Raw genomic sequence first — 22,271 nt, forward strand, 5'->3', positions numbered from 1 at the left:
TCTCAAAACTATCCTTCCTTCCACCTGTCTGTTCATTCATCTATTCACCTGTGCATCCATCCTCCTACCCAAGCATGTACACAGCCATCCGCTGGCTACCAGCCACCAACTCACCTTCTCATGGTTCTTCATGACCCTTCAACCATACTTCATCCACCACTCACCCACCATCCAACCACCCACCCACCCAGCCACCCACCTCTACATCCAACACCCACCTCTACATCCAACACTCACCCATCCATCCACCTACCCACCTACCTACACATCCAACACCCACCTCTACATCCAACACTCACCCATGCAACACCCACCCATCCACCCACCCTACCGTGCATTCATCCATTCATCCTTCCATCTACCCACCCATCTATCTACTGACCACCCATTCATCCACCCACCCCTCCACCAATCAACATACCCCTTCACTTAGCACTCACCCTACCCTTTTTCTTCCACCTCTGTCTCAATCACACCCAGAGCAGAGTGTGATAAGACACCCAAGAGGAGTCCACAGGTTGGCTGGGCAGGAGGGGATCCATGGGCTTGGGGGATGGGAGTAGCTTCCTGGAAGAGGTGATGATATATAAAGGAGGGCCTGATGGCCAGGCAGGATGCTGAGAGGGGCAGCAGCAGTTAAAGAGGGTATGTACCCTAGACAACGCAAAGGCTGGGAAGTGGGAAGTGCGTGCATGAGTGTGTGTGTGTGTGTGAGAGAGAGAGAGAGAGAGAGAGAGAGAGAGAGGGTGCTGGGAAGTTCCTCAGCGTAGCTGGGACATACGTGGGCCTCTCCTTGCTCCCACACACCAGGGCTCAGAGGCAAGGGGCTGAGGCCCTAACCAGCGCCTGCATCCCAGCCTTCCCTCACTTCCTTCTCTCCTACCTCCTGCAACTCCAGTGACTCTAGCACCAGGCCTCCTCGCCCACTGCCGGCTCCAGGTACCTGCTCCCAGCTGGGCCACCAGCTCACACCGGCAACTCCAAGCGCTCAGCTCAGACACCCGCTCAGCTCAGACACCCGATCAGCTCGGAGAGGGCAGCCGCCCCAGGGGGCCGGGGATGAGCAGAGGGAGGAGACAGGCTGGCCGCGGGGCTGCCTGCTGGCCAACGAGCTCTGGCAGGAAGACACCAGCTCTCTTCCACCACCCTCTACCTCTCTTCCCGGCCTCTGCGCTTGCTGTTTCTCCACCAGGAACGCCCCTTCTGTACCCCATGTCACTCCCAACAGGCTCACTCTCCCCATCTCATTCCTACTCACTCTTCGGATCTTTGCTGCAACACCCCCTCCTCCAGGAAGCCTTCCCGGATGCACCCAGGCTGGGTCAGGTGCCTCCTCTGAGCTCCCTATGGCCCGGTGCCCTCATGGCACCTGAATCACACTAAGTCACCATCTCCCGGTCACCGCTCTGTGTCCACCTCGCGCCCCAAGGTGCCACCTTTGTTCTCCAGTGTCCCCCCCGGCACGGTTGGTGCTCCACACGTCTCTTCAATGCATCCTCAAGGCCACCAGCCCCAGTGCCCTCGAGCAGTCTCTTAGCGGTGCACCTGGCCTGCCGAGGGCAGACTGCCACCGGCCTGGATGACGTTCGGGTAATTCGGAGCGGCGTCCGAGACCCGACCTGGGGAGGCCCCACGCTGCCCCCCGCACACTTGCACGAGTGCCCTGCACTGGTGACTTTGTGAACTTCTGACATGTGCGGCGCAGAGAGCCCCGAGTGGAAGCACGAGTCCTCTGTCCTCGTGAGGGACGTGGAGACTTCCATTTACTCATTTGCAAGAAGAAGAAAGGGGGCACCGGTTGCCTGTGCCCCTCGTTTGAGAGGTGACTGGAGGGCTGTCCCGTAGGCGGCCGCCCCTGTTTCCCACCACCCACCAACACTTCGAAGGAAGCGGACTCCTCTCTGCCAGCAGTTGAGATGGCGCCTGAGGCGTCAGACGAGGCGCATGCGCCTTGGGGGGTGGAACGCGACTCCGCCTCCCCGCTCCTGTCCCGCCCCGTTTCCGGCGGAAGCGGCCTCAACAAGAGAAACTTTATTGTTCCCGCTGGGGCGGCGAGGATGTCGGTGAATTACGCGGCGGGACTGTCGCCGTACGCGGACAAGGGCAAGTGCGGCCTCCCCGAGGTGAGCTCGGCCCCGCGTCCCGAAGGCCGCCCCCGGCGCCGCGGGCTGGGCGGGGCCGGACAGCAGCGGGGCATTGTGGGAATATCGGGAGGCACTGAGGCTAGACAATGGGAGGGACTTCCCAGGGAGGAGGGGGCGGGAAGTGACGCCCCCTGCGCTCCCGGGGACCGGGACGCCCCCAGCCCCGGGTCGGCCGGGCTGGACCGAGCGAGGCCTTCGCGTTGCGGGAGGTCCTGAAGTTCTGATGGGGGAAGCGAGGGGACGCAGTTGCAGGCGGAAGGCTCGGCAGGGGCGAAGGCGAGGAGGTGGAAATAAATACACTTGGGGCACAAATTAGGCCAGAGCCGGGACCGCAGGGGCCGCACGTGCCAGACTGGGGAGCTGACACTTTATCCTGAGGGTGATGGACAAGGGTTTTAGGTTGGATGGACGTAGATATGTGTCAGAAGGACCCCTTCTGCCGCTGCAGGACTTGGGGTGAGTCACTTCCCTTCTGGGTCCCCTCGCCCCTCTGTAAACTGGGGGGAAGATTGCCCCCCTCTCCTAAAGGCTGGTCTGTGCGTTCTGAGGGAGGCATTTAATATGAACCCTCAGAATCCCTCCGAAGCCCCTCTCTTCTCTTCCTGCCTGTCCCTTGATTGGTCGCTTGATTCCACAAACATTTATTGAGCCCCTACTGGGCATCAGGCGCTTTCTCAGCCCTGGGACCACAGTAGGGAACAAGGCATACAAACCCCCCTCATGCTAGCAGGGAGACAGACAAGGAGCAAGTAAATATAAGAAGTCTGATAATGGTAAGTAAGCTTCAGGGAGAAAAATAAAGCAGGGAGTGGTGAGGAGAGCTGGGCCTGCACTGAATCCAGGACCCAGGAGGCATCACTGGGATCACTTTTGGTTTTTCAATTTTTTTTTATTGTGGCGAAATACACAACATAAAATGTACCACCTTAACCATTTTCAGGACATAGCTCAGTGGCATGAAGCACACTCACGCTGTCATGCAACCACCCTCATCATCCGTTTCCAGAACTTTCCATCTCCCCACACGGAGACTCTGTCCCCATGAAGCACGGACTCCTCACCCCCTGCCCCAGCCCTGGCTCCCACCCTCTCCTCTCCGTCTCTGTGGACGGGACTCCTCTGGGGACCTGAAGCTTACCATCATCGGACTTCTTATATTTACTTGCTCCTTGTCTGTCTCCCTGCTAGCATGAGGGGGTTTTGTATGCCTTGTTCCCTACTGTGGTCCCAGGGTTGAGAAAGTGCCTGATGCCCAGTAGGTGCCCAATAAATGTTTGTGGAATCAAACCTCCTGGGAGTGAGTTCCTGCGGGATGTGTCCTTCTTTGCCCGGCTACTCTCACTGACCACAGTGTCCTCGGGGTCCCTCCACGTCGTGGCAGGTGTCAGGGTCCCTTCCTTTCTGTGGCTGAACAATATTCCAGTGTGTGCATGGACCGCATGTGTGTTTATCCTTCATCCATCTACAGACCCTTGGACTGATTCCACGTTTTAGCGATTGTAAATGATACTGCTGTGAACTTGGGTGTGCAAATGAGATGACTTTTGAGCCAAGACCTAAAGGAGGTGAGGGAGGAGCCATGTGGGAGCACTCCAGGCAGAGGGTACAGCCCATGCAAAGGTCCTGAGGCAGGACCAGGCCTGGTGTGTTGGAGGACTAGTGAGGAGGCATGTGTGACTGGAGCAGAGTGGGCGAGGGGGAGAGAGGGAGGAGGGTAGGATAGGTCATGCAGGGCCTTGAGGGCCGCCGGGAGGGCTTAGGCTTTTACCCTGAGGAATGCGGGAGCCCCGGAGGGCTGTGGGCAGAGGAGGGACATGAGGACAAGCTGCCTTTTCCAATCGGTTCTTCCCTCTGGGCAAGGCAGGGGCATCCCAATCTGTGGCTAGTGGCTTTGCCACTTGGGACATGTCTTGACCTCTCCCTTCTGCTCTGTCGCTGACAGATCTTCGACCCCCCTGAGGAGTTGGAGCGGAAGGTGTGGGAGCTGGCGCAGCTGATCTGGCAGTCCTCCAACGTGGTGTTCCACACAGGTGCTGGGATCAGCACCGCCTCGGGCATCCCTGACTTCAGGTCTGTGGGCATGCAGGGGAAGTTGAGGCAGGGCCTGCCACATCGCCAGCAGCTTCCCTGTTAGCTCACAGAGGCTTGGGCATCAGAACCCATCCTGCTGCCTTCCCCTTGGGGGTGTCGGGCACTGGAAAGACCCCGCCCTTGCAGACACGTCCCTTTAATTCACGCACAACATTCCACTCACACCCCATTGGCCAGAGCATGGTCACCTGACCATACGTAGCTGCAAGGGATCCTGGGGAATGTAGTCTCTTGCCTGGGCTCACCATGCATGGCTGAATACTGGGGTTCTATTACCTTAGACGATGGGAAGATCGATATCAGGGGCAATTAGCTCCATGCTCACTTGCAAATATTTTTCTCTTTTTTTTTTTTTTTAAAGATTTTATTTATTCATTTGAGACACAGAGATACAGAGAGAGAGAGAGAGCATGAGCAGGGAGAGAGGCAGAGGGAGGAGCAGGCTCCCCGCTGAGCCAGGAGCCCGATGTGGGGCTCGATACCAGGACCCTGGGATCATGACCTGAGCCGAAGGCAGACGCTTAACCATCTGAGCCACCCAGGCGCCCCTGCAAATATTTTTCTATCAGACCTGGTGTCAGGCAAGTGGCTTGAACCATCCAGACCTCAGCCTCTCACCTATTAACAAGGGTGTGCAACCAGACAATGTCTAGACTCCTCTCTCCTTGGCGCATACTGTGTTAGGCAAGAGTCTTCTTGGTGAAGCATCCACGTCTCAACTGACAACCCCCTAGCGGCCCCTGTAGGCACTGAGTTTGCAACCCTGCCCCATAGGGCAGGCCTGTCGCGTTTATACTCCCTCCCTAGGCCTCATGGGCCCGTAGCCCAGACTTGCAGCAGGAGAGCAGATTCCTGGTTCTTCTTCTTCTTCTTTTTTTTTTTTTAAGATTTTATTTATTTGACAGAGAGACACAGCGAAAGAGGGAACACAAGCAGGGGGAGTGGAGGAGGGAGAAGCAGGCTTCCCACTGAGCAAGGAGCCCGATGTGGGGCTCGATCCCAGGACCATGACCCGAGCCGAAGGCAGATGCCCAACAACTGTGCCACCCAGGCGCCCCAGGTTCCTGGTTCTGGAAGGAATGTTAGGCTTCTAAGGCATGACTCCCTCCCACCCCTCCTTCACAATCTGCCATGGCTCCCCACTGCCACACAGGAGAGTTCCAGGTACTTCGGGCTGGAAATCAAAGCTCTTCCTGCTCTGGCCTCGGGACATCTCTCCCACCTCAGCCCCTGCTGCTCCTACTGGAGCCCCCGGACCACTTGCATTTCCCCAACTCATAGGCTGTTGTCAGTCCCCTAGGCCTCTGCTTACCCCTTCTGCCTGAATCGCTCTGCCCTTTCCTCGCACAGTTGAAGAGACAACTCAGCCTCCTCCAGGAAGCCTTCCCGCACTCCCCATGCATAGCCCCCACCACCTCCACTGGGCTCTTCCAGTTCCACAGGCTGCAGGGTCTGTGGCCACTTGTGTCCCCCCTCCACAAGATGGAGGACTCCTCGAGGGCAGGGCCCAGGTCCAGTAGGACCCCAGCATCACCCAGCACAGGGCCAGGCTCAGTGCAGCAGCAGGAAATGTTGATTGAAATGAATAATTTTTTGCCCTCATGCACCACATTCTCCCTCTTCTCCCCTTACCCTCCCTCTTTTTCTCTCCCCTCTCTTTGTCTTGCTCACTCTGTCTCTATCTCTTGTCTCCCTGATTCTCTGTCTCTGTCTCTGTCTCTAATGCTTGGTCTCTTATTCTGTATCCCTATCTCCTTGAACCCTAAACTCTCTGTGTCTCTCCCCACCTGCTGCCTTCAGGGGCCCCCATGGCGTCTGGACGATGGAGGAGCGGGGCCTGGCCCCCAAATTCGACACCACCTTTGAGAGCGCGCGGCCCACGCAGACGCACATGGCCCTGGTGCAGCTGGAGCGCGTGGGCCTCCTCCGCTTCCTGGTCAGCCAGAACGTGGACGGGCTGCACGTGCGCTCCGGTTTCCCCAGGTAACCCCCGGCTTCCGGCCCCGCTCGGCCTTGGCCAGGCCACACCTCTCTCTGGGCCTCAGTTTCCTTATCTTTAAAATGAGCATGGACGCCAGCCCCTCCCCCGTGAGGCCACCGTGGCAATCTAGTGAGGCGGCGGGGAGAAGCGCTTGGTGCCCAGTAGGGCTCTGTGAACCAGAGCGGTCCTGCACGGTCACTACCTCCCAAGTCCCATTTTGGAGGACGAAGCACTGATCCCCCAGCACCCACTGTGTGCAGACAGGAGCAAAATGGATCACACCCAACAACCATTTACAACCACTTATCCAGTGCCCACTGGCGCCGCACGCTGTTCTAGACACAGGATGCTGGGCACACAAGACGGAAGCGCTGCCCTCCCAGGACTTATGCTCCTGTGGCGAGGAAACAGAAGACGAGATAAATTAGCGAATTGCATTCTAGGTCAGGCGGTGATCACTGCCAGGAAAGAGAAGGGCAAGGTAGGGTGGGCAATGCAGCCTGTAACAGGCCAGGGGGGCTGTGACATAGGAGTGGGGACATGAGGGAGGTGACCAAGGGAACCAGGGCAAGAGCCCAGGCCTGATCATTGCTCCCCCAACTATCCCAAAAGTTAGGCACTGCTGTCCCGTTTCTCGGACAGGGCCTGAGGCACAGAGAGGTTAAGCGACCTGCCCAACGTGACACAGCTGGGAAGCAGTAGCGCCGGGAGTTGATCCCATGTTCCTCTGCTTCCAAAGCCCATGCCCCCTGGGCCTCCCATCGCCTCAGGTTCCTTTGCAAACTGGAGATCAGAACTCCTGTCCTTCAGACTTGGTGACATTCGGAGGTTCCGACATGATTGTGGATGGATTTTGTGAGCGGAATGGGCTGTCTGTGAACAGAGGTGGGGTCAGCCATGAGGTTAATGACTCCTCGGGCTCAGAGAGGTTGGGCCATCTGGATGAGGTTGTACAATGTGTGGATGGTGGAGTCAGCAGCCAGAGGCACCAGAAGGAGAGAGTCCATTGATCCTATGGTTGAAGGCTTAGGGAAGGCTTCCTGGAGGAGGAGGGCTCGGTACTTGGCCTGCAGCCTCAGGAACCAGAGCCCTGTGCCACGGCTACGTGTCTCTCTTCTCCTTCCACAGGGACAAGTTGGCAGAGCTCCATGGAAACATGTTTGTAGAAGAGTGTGTCAAGTGTAAGATGTGAGTGCCACGGGGGTGGGGGGAGTTAGGGTTAGAACGGGCCGGCCCCATTCTCTGTGACCTCCCGGGTCGGGCTCTGTGTAAGAGCCTTATGAGTCTCCTCTGGCATGGCCAGAGACCCAGGCTGGGGTGGGGGCTGGGGGCTTGTGTTCCTCCTGGGGAGGCGCATTCCCCTCCTGCGCTGTCCTAACAATGACCACAAGCTGAACAGCTCGAAACAGAAATGTGTCATCGTGGCCTGGAAGCCGGAAGTCAGAGATCGGTTGTTGGCAGGGCAGGGCTCCTGCTGAACTCTGCAGGGGGCGCTCCTTCCTTCCCCTTTGCGTCTTCTGGAGGTTTCTCACAGTCCTTGGTGCTCCTCGGCTTGTCTTCCCCTCACGCCACCCTCCGCCTGGTTCATAAGGACACCAGTCCTATGAGATGAGCTCCAGCCTCCCCTGTGTGATCTCATCTTAACTCGTTACATCGGCAACGATCCTATTTCCAAATGCGGTCACGCTTTAAAGTATTGGGGGCCGGGACTCCAACATATCTTTGAGGGGACACAATTCAGCCCATAATGGAGTGTGACAGAGGTGTGTCGGCCCGCTCTGGGAAGGCTGAGCCAGAGCCCTTCCCAAAGCTGGGGTGCTCTGCTTGTGTCTCCTTGAGCTGGCTGAGCAGCCACCCAGGTGGGGCCCCCAAGTTAAAAAAAAAAGTGTCCCCAAATTTATTTTGAAAAATTTCAAATCTACAGAAAACTCATATAAGAATTGTTTGATGAACCCGAACTTAGCCTAGACCAGAGCTCAGGAAGCTTTTTCTGTAAAGGGCCAGATGGTAGAACGTTTTCAGCTTTGTGGCCCAGGCAGTCTCCGTCAGGATCCTGATGGGCTCTGCTATCGTGGTGTGAAAGTCGCCATAGACAACACAGGAAGGAATGGGCATGGCCGTGTGCCAATAAAACTTTATTCACAAAGGCAGGAGGCCGAGGGCCAGATTTGATCCTCGGGGCCATAGTTTGCTGATCTCAACATGGATTTGACAATCTTTCGTCCCTATTTTGTTAGTCCTTGCTGTGATGTTGAGGCGTAAGTGTCCACTGCCCCAGGCCCACGGGACACATGTCTCCCGTGGCCACAGCACATTCGTAGTAAAGGCTGGGATGTGGACGACCGTGTAGATCATCCAGGCCCTCACCTGGCTTCCCAGTGCTCCCATGCCTTCTATTTTTGTCCCAGTCCACGATCCAACCTGGGGTCATGCTTTGCATGTCATTGTCAGGTCTCTCTAGTCTCCTCGGTTTGGAATACTTCCCAGCCTTTCTGTTTCCATCCCCCTGGCATTGGGGTGCAACCAGGCCAGCTGTGTTGTGGAAGCCCCCCACTTCCCTGGGAGAACAGCTCCCCCAAAAGAGCAAGAGCCGCCCAGATCAGGCTGCAGGGGAGCAGGGGGTGGGCTGACCCAGCCCCACGGGGCCCTCTTCCTCCCCCAACACAGGCAGTACGTCCGGGACACTGTCGTGGGCAGCATGGGCCTCAAGGCCACGGGCCGGCTCTGCACCGTGGCCAAGGCGAGGGGGCTTCGGGCTTGCAGGTGAGTGACCTCTCGCTGCACCTGGACGCGGGGGGGGCGGGGTGCATGTCTCCATGCTGATCCCCCCACCCCTCCCCTGCAGGGGGGAGCTGAGAGATACCATCCTGGACTGGGAGGACGCCCTGCCTGACCGGGACCTCACTCTCGCTGATGAGGCCAGCAGGTCTGACCCTCAGATGAGCCCAGATTGGGCAGGTGGGAACACAGGCAGAAGCACAGCCAGCTCCGGCCCTGGGCCATCAGGAGAGGCTTCCTGAAAGAGATGGCTGCCCTGCTCTGGGCCTCACTGTCCTCTTCCTGACGCCCTGCTGTGGGCCTCACTGTCCTCTTTCTGACGCCCTGCTGTGGGCCTCACTGTCCTCTTCCTGACGCCCTGCTCTAGGCCTCACTGTCCTCTTACTAACAGCAGCTACTCATGCTGCACCATGCACGTGTTACAGGCAGGGAAACTGAGGCTTCAGCAGGTGGACTCCTGTCCAATGCTACCCATCTGGGAAGTGGATGAGCCGGGAGAGAACCCAAGTCCCAAGCATTGAAGGTCCTGCCCACGTCAAGAACCCTGCTTCTGCCAAGGGGGTGGGGAGGTGGCTCAGGCAGAAGGGAAGCGGCAGGGGCAGGACTCAGGGCAGCTCAGAAGCTGGCCCAGGCTGTGGGCGGCCCTTGAGAGCAGAGGGTGTGGAGTGAGCTGACTTCCCAGGGCTGGGCGTGTTGCAGGAGCACAAGGTGGGTGGTGAGGCCATAGGGCTTGAGCCAGGAAGGGTTGGAGGCCTCCTAGTCTTGTGGGGCAGGAGGAGGGCTGCAGAGACCCTTGTGCAGGGCTAGAAGGGGCTCCATCTGACTCTGCCTTCCCGTCCCAGGAACGCAGACCTGTCCATCACACTGGGCACCTCGCTGCAAATCCGGCCCAGCGGGAACCTGCCCCTCGCCACCAAGCGCCGAGGAGGCCGACTGGTCATTGTCAACCTTCAGCCCACAAAGCATGTACGTTCTGAGCCCACCCTGACATGCTCCCTGCCCCAGCCTCCCTCCCCTCCCTCCCTCTGCCTCAGCCTGACCTGTCTTTGCCCCCGCAGGACCGCCACGCCGACCTCCGTATCCATGGCTATGTGGATGAGGTCATGACCAGGCTCATGAAGCACCTGAGCCTGGAGATCCCCGCCTGGGACGGCCCCCGCGTGCTGGAGAGGGCGCTTCCCCCCCTGCCTCGCCCACCCGCCCCCAAGCTGGAGCCCAAGGAGGAGGCCCCCACCCAGCTCAACGGCCCAGCACCCGCCAGCCCCACGCCGGAGCCCTCAGCAGAGCCCTGCACCCAGCACAATGGCTCCGGGCCCACCAGCCCCAAGAGGGAGCATCTGGACAGTCCTGCGCCGCACAGGCCCCCCAAAAGGGTGAAGGCCGAGGTGGCCCCCAGCTGACCCGGGGGCCTGGGGAGGGTGGGGCTTTTTATAGAAACCATGGATTCATCTTTTCTTACTGGTCTCACTTTGTTACTTGTACCTGCCCGTGGGGGTGGGGGGGCGACCTCAGGGTGCTGATTGCCGGGCTCCAGACCCCAGGGCAGGCTCACCCTCCACTGCCTCTCTCTCTAGCTCTAGGGGCCTCCGGTGTGGGCCTGGGGAGGAGCATTTACACCCTGGACATGGACCTTGGATCTGACACCCCAGGCATCTGCTCCTCCTGGGCCCCAGCCCCTGACTCAGGATGTTCTGGGGAGGTGTGGCCAGGCCCTCCCTAGTTCCCGGTGTAAACAAGGTTAACTCTCTCTGGCCCTGGGCCCTCACACTCCCCTTCCCCTGCCCCCCCCCCCCAAATCGCCTTCAGCCTTCACAGTCCCTCCGGGAGGTGAGGGGGGTGGGCAGAGTCACCATTCAGGAGCCAGACTTCATGGTGGCACAGACAATGGGGTTTACACTGCCTCTGGGGCTAGAGGGAGAAAGGGGTGTGTCCACCTGGCTGCCTCCAGACTTCCAAAGAAGTCTTCAATGCAATAAAAGCAGAAATTCTTGCATCTGAGTCTGTGTTTGGCCTTCATAACCTTGTGCCAGGTCCTAGTCCTGACAGGACTGCATGGTCCCCTTGCCCCTGTGGACCCTGCTGGGCCTCTCTGCAAACCAGGCCTGGAGGCGAAGGAGGAGGGGCAGTACCACACCTGGCATTCCTGGAGCCCCCAGTGTGTGATGATGTGCCTGTGTGCGTGGTTTCTAAATATTTGCCCTCCACTGCTAGGCTGTGAGCCCCGCGAGGCTGGGGGCCGTGCGCTTTGGTCTGGTTCGAAGGCCCTGGCCCCTGCTCAGCCGGTGGCGTCACCACACATTAGGAGAGCACAGGCACAGCTGGGTTCCAGCCAGGTCCCTTCACTTCCCATGCCGGAAAAACAAGTCTCCCCACCCGGAAAACAAGCAGGGTGGGCTGTGCAGCCCCCAGGAAGGCGGTCCCCAGGCCTTCCGTGGACACCCTGAAGGGCGCCCTGCGATCTGCGTGCGGCCGCTCTCCAAGGTGCTGAAGGCACCCCTGGGGCCTGGCAGGCCGCCTTCCCAGACTGGGGGTCTGGCCGCACCTCCCTCCCCATCCCAGGCTGGCCCAGCCCCTCCTTCCAGGAGTTGAGGAGCCCGAGACTCTGCTTCAGCTCCCACCCTAATGCCGCTTTGTGCCAGCCGTGTTCTGTCGAAATACTTTATTAAGAAAAAAAAAATACTTTATTAAGGATCTCTGTGATCTTAGAAAAGAGGGGTGGCTGTGGGCCAGGGTCCCCACAGACTCAGCCGGTTTCTCTTCCCTCTGTGCAGGAGGCAGGGAGGAGTCTGGGGGCAGGGGAGCTGTGGAGGCATGGGGTGTGTGTGTGTGTGTGTGTGTGTGTGTCTGTCTGTCTGTCTGGGTCTGTGGATCACTCTGTATGTGTCTGCCTGTTCCTTTGCCTGGATCTGTGTATTTCTCAGGCTTCGTGGCCCTGTGGTTGCCCTGTGAGCGTGTTCTGTGTGTATCTGGGTCCATGGGTTTGTGCGTCTCCATCCTGGCTCTTACGCCAGGTCTCACCTCTCATCCCCATGCCTGTTGTCACTGTCCACAGAAGGGCCCCTAAGCCCAGGGGCCTGCGGGCACATTGGGATGGTGCTCACAGCTCTTCCCCTGCTGCCTCCAATCCCACCCGTCCAGAGCTGAGCGCTGGCTCGGTCCCAGTCCAGCCCAGCAGGGTGGCCCCGTTCAGCTTCTCCGTTGAGTTGTCCGGGACGAGTGTCGAGTTGTCCAGGACCAGTGTGGAGTTATCTGGGATCAGAGTCGAGTTGTCCAGCCCCTTCGTCAAGTTGTCCAGAGCCGACATGCCCCGAGATTCCCAGTCCACCGTGGGGCTGCCTGGAGACCCTTCCTGGGATGTGCCATCCTTGGACCGTGGTCCTGGGCCCTCGGAGCCTGGTGTGGCGTCGGGGGCCACGCGGGATGCAGCATCGTTGTGCAAAGTTCTGGAGAAAACTGAACAAGGGTTGGGAGGATCATGAGGGGTGGGGTGGGGGACTGGTGTCCCTCCGTTCCCTAGCCCCAGCCTCAAGGAGTAGCGAGCAGGCAAGGGGATCCCCTCCATGTCCCCCAGAGGCCCAGTATAGAGACTTGGGGAAACAAGGGGATTGTGCCCATGATGCAGCCCGGGGGGGGTTTGAGGACAGAGCAACCCTAGCCCACCTACCTCGAACAGGTGCGTAGTCTCCGGCGTTCTCGGCTTTGTTGGTGACGAAAGGGCTAATGGAGGGCAGGACGATGAGGGCAAAGGAGAGCAGCAGGACCTGGCAGAGATGGGGGAGGTCACCCCATCCCTCCCCCCACCCTGTGAGCAAAGAAACAGGCCCAGAAGATGGGATCGTGCTTGAATTGGGGCTCAGGCTGTGCTCAGCTCCCCACACAGACCCCCTTTGCCAAGGCTGAGGACCCCCTTTATCCTGGGGACCAGGACTTACCGCTATGCAAGTGCCCGTCTGGGCCGACTTGCTGGTGGACTGGACCACAATGGCTTGGAGTTTCTTCAGTTGCTCCAAGAGGGATCTTAGTGGGAATGGGAGGGTCTTGGCTCAGCCCCATGGGGCTGTGATCTGACTCCCATCCACTCCTGGGATCTCCCAGACTGGCTGATGTCTGAAGCCCATTCATCCCTCACGGCCCCATTGGTCTTTAGAGTCCCAGACTCTCTCTCTTTGCTTCAGTAAATCTCCCTGAACATCCCACCCCCTTGCACCCACTCACTTCTCTGCCACCCCACCTCCCTGATCCAGGCCGCCATCATCTATCACTGAAATGCCAGCCCCAGCCTCTACTCTGGCCCCCCTAAGGCCCCTCCTGCCACCCTAGGGTTAATGCTCCAAGCAGTAGCCAGATGGCACTTTTCAAATGTAAGTGGGCTTCTCTCCATCCTCCCAGGGCTCCCACCCCCCTGGGGTAAAAGCCCAAGTCCTCCCCATGGCCCCCAAGGCTCTGCATGACCTGCCCCATCCCCTCCCTGCCCTCCCCTCCTCCCTCTCTCCCCCTCACCCACTCTGCTCCAGCCACAAGGGCTCACGTGCTGTTTCTGCTACATGCCAGACCTGGTCCCGCCCCAGGACTTTTGCACATGCTGGTTCCCTCTGTACCAAGGACACTATTCCCCCAGGTCTTCTTGTAGCTGGTTCTTTCTCATCCATCAGGTCTTATCTCAAAAGTCACCTTATCTGACCTCCCTGCCCAGAATAGGCCCCACTTGCTCTCCAGTGCCTTTATCCTGCTTCGCTCTTACCCTCAGTGACAATCACTATTTGAAAACAATCATATATTTTCATTTGTCTTGAGTATGTCTTCCACTAGACCATGAGTTCTCTTAGTCAGGAGACTGTCTGTTTGTTTACTGTTGTGGTTCCATTGCCCAGAACAATGCCTGGCACAGACGAGGTGCTAAATATATGTTGAGTAGATGCACCTCTTAGATGGAACACATGCAGTCCTCCAGGATGCTGTGTTTCTAGCCTCTGGCCATTCATGTGTCATTTCCTCCGCTGGAAATACCTGTCCCCAAGTCCAAGTGCCCTCCTTTATGCAGCCTGCCCCCTTTCTAGGTGGAGCCCTTACCCCCTGCTCTGCTTTGCCATCACAGAGGCTGCCCCCCACATTGTCCACCTCTCCTGCAAGGGACTCTGGGGGCCAGCTACCCCTGTCCTCTGCCACAGCTAGACCAAGACTCACAGGTTCTGCTTCTCGAGATGCAAGACCTTCCTCTGAAGCTCCTGGTTCTGGGCAGTGCAGGCTGACATCCTGCAGGGACAATGTCACAGTGACATTCAGAATATGCCTGTCACCAACTGGCCCAGCTGACCTCTCCCTGTCAGGCCCCACTTGACAGGCAGGGAACCTGAGGTTAGAGATGGGACGTCACTCATCCAAATACACCGGGCGAGTTTGTGGACAGGGCCATGATTTGAACCCAGGTCTGCCTGGCTCCTAGATCCCACATCTGCATTGATGTGGGGGCGTCACACTAGTCTGTGCCCCCAGGACTGGGAATGGAATGCCCAACTTGGGCAGTGATGCTTCCAGAAGACCAAGGCGTAGGATGACTGGGAGTCTAAGGAGAACCAAATTACAATCCTCACCCTCCCCGTGAGCTCAAGCCACTCTACTCTCTGAGCTCAGCCCCCTCACCTGTAAAATGGGGCAACAATTACCTAGTTCACAGAGTGTTTGGGAGAATGACATGAAATAAGGTTGATTAGGGGCTTTGTAGATTGCATCTGAGGAACATGACAATGGTGATCCATCCATCTAGGGATCCCAGATCCAGGCTGGGGCCCCACCTTTCCCGTCTGCATCCCTCTGTGATCGTGGTCTTGGCCCAGACCACTCAGATGTGGAATTGAAATACACAAATCCCAGCATGTGAATATGTTGGTCTTCACATTGCATCCAGGGAAAGGAATAAGCGCCCCCCCCCCCCGACACACACACTGAAAGGCCCTTCTTTTAAATAACTCATGGGATAGAAAAGAATCCATGATGTAGATTAAGGAAGACCCAAGAACCCAATGGTAATGTCACTGGTGCAAATCACAATGCGTGAGGGGCAGCTAACGCAGGGCCGGGAGGGACAGATCTTTACCAGCCTTTATACAGCTCAACAAGCGAATGCACACGTATTGAAAGTTAGCAAAAGGACAACAGAACAAACTCCCTCCAAAATAAAGCATCAAGGAAGAACATACTAAAGCTAAGAGCAATAAGACTGATGAATCACTGAACTCTACCTCCAAAACTAATAATACACTATATGTTAATTAATTGAATTTAAATAAATTAAAAATAATAATAAAGATAAGAGCAGAAATGGAAGAACTAGAATACAAAAATACAGGTGAGTGGGAGGAAAAGCCAGAAAGCCATTCTCTGGCAAGAATAAGTAAATAAATAAGTCTCTGACAAGATAAATCAAGAAGATGAAGGAGAAAAAGAAGGCACAAATGAACAGCATGAATTTATTAAAATGGGTATGACTGCCAACAACGTAGAGCTTAGCAAAATAGTAAGAGATACCTATGAACCATTTTGTGGTGATACATTTGTAACGGACAACTTCCCAGAAATGTATGACATCCCAAAACTGACTTGGGAAGACAGAACACGTTTCTGTTAAAGAAGAGGAGCCTGTCCCCTTACATGAGTTAAGAGAGAGGTGATTGGGGCGCCTGGGTGGCTCAGTTGGTTAAGCGACTGCCTGGAGTCCCAGGATCGAGTCCCGCATCGGGCTCCCTGCTCAGCAGGGAGTCTGCTTCTCCCTCTGACCCTCCTCCCTCTCATGCTCTCTGTCTCTCATTCTCTCTCTCAAAATAAATAAATAAATAAAATCTTTAAAAAAAAAGAGAGAGAGAGGTGATTGGATGAAACTGGGGTCACAGTTTTTCAGTTGAGGAATTTCTGCCAGGAATGATGTCCCCTCTGTCCTTCCCAACACACACACTCAAGGAAGCCGTGATGGCTGAGGACCAGGGATGCTCAGACTGGGGGAGTAGGCACCCCATCTTCAGGCAGAGAGCCAGAACAAGATGGGCCATGCATTCTCCTTTCTTGGTGCCACATATTCTAGGGGATAAAGGGACCTCGGGACTGAGCCCTCTGCCATCTCTAGGCATCTTTCCATCCTTGCAGTTCACATGAAAAATAACCTCTCCCCCAGAGTCGGAAAAAAAACCTCTCAAAGGGGAACCCCCCTACACTGTTGGTGGGAATGCAAGCTGGTGCAGCCACTGTGGAAAACAGTATGGAGGTTCCTCAAAAAGTTGAAAAGAGAGCTACCATATGATCCAGCAATTGCACTACTGGGTATTTACCCCAAAGATACAAAAGTAGGGATCCGAAGGGCTACGTGCACCTCGATGTTTATAGCAGCAATGTCCACAATAGCCAAACTGTGGAAAGAGCCAAGATGTCCATCGACAGATGAATGGATAAAGAAGAAGTGGTATATATATACAATGGAATATTATGCAGCCATCAAAAGGAATGAGATCTTGCCATTTGCAACGACGTGGATGGAACTGGAGGGTATTATGCTGAGCGAAATAAGTCAATCAGAGAAAGACATGTATCATATGACCTCACTGATATGAGGAATTCTTAATCGCAGGAAACAAACTGAATGTTGCTGGAGTGGGGGGTGGGGTGGGAGGGGTGGGGTGACTGGGTGATAGACACTGGGGAGGGTATGTGCTCTGGTAAGCACTGTGAATTGTGCAAGACTGTTGAATCTCAGATCTGTACCTCTGAAACAAATAATGCAATATATGTTAAGAAAAAAAAAAAGAAGAAAAGAAGAAGATAGCAGGAGGGGAAGAATGAAGGGGGGGAAATCGGAGGGGTAGATGAACCATGAGAGATGATGGGACTCTGAAAAACAAACTGAGGGTTCTAGAGGGGAGGGGGGTGGGAGGATGGGTTAGCCTGGTGATGGGTATTGAGGAGGGCACGCTCTGCATGGAGCACTGGGTGTTATGCACAAACAATGAATCATGGAACACTACCTCAGAAACTAATGATGTAATGTATGGGGATTAACATAAGAATAAAAAAATTAAAAAAAAACACCTCTCATTTTGTCAGGCCCCCCCAAACTGTGACCCTAGTCACATTGCACCCCTCTCCCTGGGCCTCTGTTCCCCTCCCCCACCCCAAGTTTGGCATCCCAGGCCCCCAGCCTTACCGAGTTTCCAGGCCATCAATATATTCCTTCTTCTTTTTCCGGCTTTCTTGGGCCGACTGTTTGTTCCGGATTTTCCGCCGGATTTTTTTCAGCACTCGCTCCTCGTACTGCACAGTGACACGAGGAGAGTCCACTCCATTGTCTGGACCCATGTTCTCTTCCCATGGGAGCCCCCCCTGCCCCAGACCCAGGGACCTGGGGGAAGACTCCAAGTGACTTCCTCTAAATTCTTGCAGTCTCTGGGGCGGGGCGGGGCGGGGGCGGGGGTGTCCTGGGTCCTGATGATCTTCCCAGACCCCATCCCAGTTAGGAACTGGCTACCAGACTTTGCGCATTGGTGCGATGGCGCCACCTTCTGGCCACGCCTGGGAACAGCGCCTTTCCCGGAGCCGGCTGGTACCGAGACGAAGGAATGTCTTTCCAGTGGGAATGGCAAACCCAGGTCTTGAGTTGAACGAAATAGGCTTGGGGGTCGGGGGGCAGCTGCGGCGAGCTGGTTGCATATGGCGGTGTGGGAGTATGGGGGCCACAGTCACGGAATTCTTGCGTGAAAACTCCCGGCCAGAGAAATGTTAGCAACCAATTCAAAATTCAAACATTCACAAAATGCAGCACAGCCCAGTCGAAGCCTGTCTGCAGGGGTACCTGGCCTGCGGGTCACCCCTTTTGTGAGCTCTGGCCTGCAAGGGGCTATGATAAAGCGTGAAAGGCACGAGGAAGGCTCCCAGAGCCCAAACCACCGCCTCCTGGAAGCCCACCCTTGGTTCCCGGATGTCAAGCCCTGCCCACCAAGTTGGTCTTTAGGATGCATTTCCCGGCTCCAGCGACAGACGCGTCATGACATTCTAGCGCAGGAGGCCCCCAAGGTGAGATTCCTGGGCAGGTAGCTGCAGGAAAGGGGGCGGGGCCCGGAGCCCCGGCTCACCTTGGTGAGGGGCAGCTGGGTGGGCAGAGTGAGGCCTTCTTTGGCCAGAAGCTTCTTCTCATCCTCTGTCAGCACCAGCTCCTGGCAGTGGTCAGCCCCGGGGCGCAGCAGGTGGGGGGCTGCCACGTGATGCTGTTGCTGTGGGAAAAATCAGGACATGGCGCTGGGGGCAGGGAAACCGACCCCCTCCAGGAAATGGAAGAGGCACCAGATTTGAGAAACTATCGATTCGTCTGCTGTCAGGTCCGCATGGGCGCTGGGGCTCAGGAGAGCCAGCACCAGCCCTCTGAGCCGGGAACTGATCCTACGGAACCTCACGCCTGGACAAAAGGGCTGGACACAGTGGGGATATCCAACAAATAGGGGATAGATTTAAAAAGGCATCACCCGGGTATGAGGGGTGGGAGTACTACACAGTGGTGAAAAAGGACGGGGCTCCCCCGTATCATGATATAAAGCAATCACCACGATAAACTCTCAAGTTAAAAAATAAAGGGCCAAAAACATGTTAAGGGTGGGGCACTACTTAGTATGTCAAACTTAAAAAATGAAGAAGGGGGGCGCCTGGGTGGCTCAGATGGTTAAGCGTCTGCCTTCGGCTCAGGTTGTGATCCCAGGGTCCTGGGATCGAGTCCCGCATCGGGCTCTCTTCTCCTTGGGAGCCTGCTTCTCCCTCTGCCTCTCTCTCTGTCTCTCATGAATAAATAAATAAAAATCTTAAAAAAAAAATAAAAATAAAATAAAAAATGAAGAAGGAATCCCTTTGGGAGGACCTTGGCATCTGTGTGGGAAGGGAGGTATCTGGCAACATAGGGTGAGGGAGAAGATCCCCCCCATGCCTGTGTGTGCCTTTGGAACTCGGGCTGTATGGATGCATTTGCCTGTTTTAAAAAAAAAAGTGTTTAATTAAATTTAAATTATGAAAGATAAGCATTAGAAATGTCACCCGAGTGTCAAAGTCTTAAAAATGTCACCCTGCGGAATGACAGACCCCAGAATAAAGGTGCAGATTGGGACAGTCTGTCAATCCTGTGGATCAATCCCCACTACCCAGAATTCTAGGCCATTAATCAGCCCAACTGGTTCCTCATCTGTGAAATGGGGGCACTAATTGGGTCGTCAGGTCTGGTTTATGGGTACCCGAAGCCCTTGGAAATACAGATGGCCCTGGGTCAGTGGGCAGTGACCCAATAGGCCAGCCCAGGGATCGAGCCAGCAGCGACTGTGTGACTTATGGCAAATTGCTGACCCTCTCTGTGCCCATTTCCTCAAGGGTAAAATTAATGTAACAAGAGCCCCAATCTTTTGCATTACTGTGAGTTAAAAGATGATACATTGAAAGCATTTAGAAGAATGCTTGGTTTTAGCTCTTTTTTTTTTAAAATTATTATTACTACTGGAAAGTGCCCTACCCTGTGTGTGACTCAGCCTTCCGACCTCTGAAATGGAGGTACTGGGGCCCCATGAAGCCCTCCGACCCCAATGCTCTGAGGGGTGGGGTCGGGGCTGCTCACCAGGTCGGCGGCCCCGCTGCCGGAGAGAAGAAGATCTTTCACCGTGAGGTTGCAGGATGGAGGCTGGTCCATCAACTCAACCTGCTCCTCGGAACACAGGCCCGGGCTCCACATTTCTGATGAGGGCAGATGGGGACAAAGACAGGGAAAAGTCAGGTGGGGACCCCTGAGCTCCCAGCTTCTACCTGCTGCCTCCAGAAAGGCTCCCAGATTTGACCACAATGTGCTAGGGACTTGGGGCACAGCTTGGGGCCCCAAGGCCTGGGTTGAAGGCGACAGCCCCAGCTGGTGCCTCTGTCTTCTTGCTGAGGGAAATTGGGAACCCGATTCATCAGGACACTGCTGAGGGACCCACTGCCAACCCGGCAGGAGCGGCAGTTATAGCCCAGGATCACAGACTAGATCTCCAGCCAGAGCGGCCTTATCTCCCGCTGGGGGCAGGGACCAGGTCTAATTCACCTCAGGTCCCCTCCCACCTGGCACCTATAGGCAGGCTGCTCTCCAGAACACAGACTTCAGGGTTACACAGCTCTTGGTTCCTATCCTGACTGGGCAGAGCTGTGTGACCTTGGTTAAGTGATTAAACCTCTCTGAGTCTCACTTTTGTCAACTCTCCAGTGAATCTAATAAGAGCTCCCACGTCGTTGCAAGGCTCAAGGGGAAAAGGACGCCCTGCTGGGGGGTGTCTTGTGCATAAGGCTAGTTTCCCCCAGATCCAGGAGGAGCGTCCCGAGGCCTAGGGTCCCATGACCTCACACACTTTCATCGAGCATCTCTATGATCCAGGCATGGGAGGTTCAAAGATGAGCGTGGTATCTGGGCAGTGTGGTATCTGGGGCAGGAGCCAGCCTGCCAGGGTTACAGCCCAGTTCAGTGGCTCTGACTCATTCCTAAACCTCACGGGGACTCCATTTCACCATCTGGGGAATGGGCCCATGACAGCACCTATTTCAAAGGGCCGGCGTGTGGGCACAGTGCCTGGAACGAGGAGAGGGTGGTGAACGAAGATGCAGAACCCACCCAGGTCTATGGCCACAGAGGTCTCCAGCACTTGGGCCACTGGTCCCGGGGGACTGGCAAGGCAGGGGAGTCCAGGGTGGTAGGAGGGACAGAGCCCCTCGCCTGACTCCGTGGTATGGCAGCCGGTGGGGGTGGCGGCCGCCCCACTGCGTGGAGGGGTGTCCGGGAGGTCAGAGGGCAGGTCTTCAGAGATGCCACTGTCACTGGCTGCAGGGGACCAGATCGGGGAGCTGGGCACCGAGTCTCCAGAAGCCAGGATGGAGTTTAGGAACTCATCAGAGTCTGGGCCTGGCAGGACCTGCTGGGACAGAGAGGGAGGGGGTGGGAGCTGAAAGCGCTAGGCTTTATTCTGGATAGCTGTGTGACTCTGGGCCTCACTTGTCCTCTCTGCAAGACAGAAGGGGCTAATTCCCCTTCCTCCCACGGTTCTTGGAGCCTGAACACAATCGTGCAGCGTAGGTACACCCCCCAAGGCACAAGCCCCGAGTTTGAGCTTGAACCCAGCCCCAAAGTGCTGTGTGACCCTGGACAAGTTACTGCTCCTCTCTGGGCCTCGGTTTCCTCACCTCTAAGAAGAAGCTAATGTCACCTACCCCTTAGGGTAGCTGAGAGGTTCGACGCAATGCTGTGCTTTGCTAAAATTGAGCTCTGTGAGCCCATGGAGTGGGGCTCTGGCTCTGTGGCCTGGCGTGTCCTCACCTGGTCCTCGATGTGGTCCCAGTCCTCACCCAGCTCCACATGTCTCAGGATGCCGTCCTGCTGATCAAACAGGAGATCCAGGAGCTCCAGGCTGCCAATGGGGTCCATGGGACCGGTGGAGGAAGCCATCTGGGGCAAGGAGGGGACAGGCATGAGGATCACTCAGCCCCCTCTCCTCCCACTGCCCATCTGCATGCCACCCCAAGGTCCGTGAGGCTCAAACTCAACCACCGCTCAGCCCCCAGGCCGGCCCACCCTGTCCCTGGAGCTTCCATCTCCAGATGGGCTGTGGAGCTGACACAGGCCCTCCCAGGGCATGTGAGCCAATTCCTTTAAAAGTGCTAGACAGGTGCATGCATGGGGGTGAGCAGCCTTGTCAACTCCTATGAGACTGATGAAACCAGCCCCCTCTTACCCTCCCATCCTGCCCAAGTGCCCCCCTCCTGGAGGAAAGACAAGAGCAGCCCCAGGATGGAGGCACGAGTTTGGCCATTCCATGTTCTCTCTGGGCCTCAGTGTTCCCATCTGTACAATGGGGTGTGTGTGTGAGGCTCCTTCCAACTCTGGGAGCTTGGGGAGGGTTTCCTGGCCTCGACCCTCCCTCCCTCCCCCATGGACCCGGACCGGGCTCACCTTTCCAGCTGCTAAATCCCCATTCATGAGGCCAGCCAGCTCTGCCTCCCACTGCTTCCCGAGTCTGCTCTGAGCTGGAGCCTCACCCCACCACCAGGACTCCCAGGTTCTGCTCCGATCCTTGCTCCAGCTCTGTAACCACCCCCAAAAGATGCTGAAATAGTATAGGGAGCTCCCAGCCCATCCCTGGGTGCTGATTGGGGGACAGGCAAGATGGACAGGGTTAAGGGCCAGTGACACCAGGGCAGGCTGGGGGAAGGGAGGGAAGACCGTTATCTTGATGTTTTGTGCTTTTCTA

At 56.4% G+C, this 22,271-nt stretch overlaps 2 protein-coding genes across 10 annotated transcripts; one reads left to right on the top strand and one right to left on the bottom strand.

Moving 5' to 3' along the window:
• Nucleotides 1-1,975: 1,975 nt before the first annotated feature.
• Nucleotides 1,976-10,987, top strand: SIRT6 (sirtuin 6). 5 transcript variants are annotated; one of them, XM_045863310.3, is made up of 8 exons: nucleotides 1,976-2,123; nucleotides 4,087-4,214; nucleotides 6,036-6,218; nucleotides 7,345-7,404; nucleotides 8,884-8,979; nucleotides 9,062-9,142; nucleotides 9,837-9,960; nucleotides 10,053-10,987. In XM_045863310.3, the coding sequence occupies exons 1-8, from the start codon at nucleotides 2,058-2,060 to the stop codon at nucleotides 10,392-10,394; spliced, it is 1,080 nt and encodes a 359-aa protein (XP_045719266.1). In that variant the 5' UTR covers nucleotides 1,976-2,057; the 3' UTR covers nucleotides 10,395-10,987. The 5 variants fall into 5 exon arrangements, with proteins under 5 accessions (XP_045719266.1, XP_045719269.1, XP_045719267.1 ...); XM_045863313.3 differs by having other exon boundaries at nucleotides 1,988-2,123; nucleotides 9,062-9,174; nucleotides 10,053-10,244; XM_045863311.2 differs by lacking the exon at nucleotides 9,062-9,142 and having other exon boundaries at nucleotides 1,988-2,123.
• A 613-nt stretch (nucleotides 10,988-11,600) lies between these two features.
• CREB3L3 (cAMP responsive element binding protein 3 like 3) lies at nucleotides 11,601-22,000 on the bottom strand. 5 transcript variants are annotated; one of them, XM_064576892.1, is made up of 11 exons: nucleotides 21,974-22,000; nucleotides 21,341-21,469; nucleotides 20,642-20,939; nucleotides 19,622-19,737; nucleotides 18,108-18,245; nucleotides 17,183-17,289; nucleotides 14,179-14,247; nucleotides 12,927-13,011; nucleotides 12,659-12,755; nucleotides 12,230-12,447; nucleotides 11,713-12,187 (listed from the first exon to the last, which is right to left on the bottom strand). In XM_064576892.1, exons 1-11 carry the CDS (start codon nucleotides 21,998-22,000, stop codon nucleotides 12,092-12,094), a joined length of 1,380 nt encoding a protein of 459 aa, XP_064432962.1. In that variant the 3' UTR covers nucleotides 11,713-12,091. The 5 variants fall into 5 exon arrangements, 4 of the variants coding, with proteins under 4 accessions (XP_064432949.1, XP_064432957.1, XP_064432945.1 ...); XM_064576879.1 differs by having other exon boundaries at nucleotides 11,601-12,447; XM_064576887.1 differs by having other exon boundaries at nucleotides 11,601-12,447; nucleotides 18,108-18,239; nucleotides 20,642-20,942.
• Between the last annotated feature and the right edge of the window lie 271 nt (nucleotides 22,001-22,271).

Source organism: Mirounga angustirostris, unplaced genomic scaffold, assembly GCF_029215605.1.
Source record: "Mirounga angustirostris isolate CCGP_5_RB_7025 unplaced genomic scaffold, mMirAng1.0.hap1 SCAF_1, whole genome shotgun sequence".
Classification (NCBI taxonomy): domain Eukaryota; kingdom Metazoa; phylum Chordata; class Mammalia; order Carnivora; family Phocidae; genus Mirounga; species Mirounga angustirostris.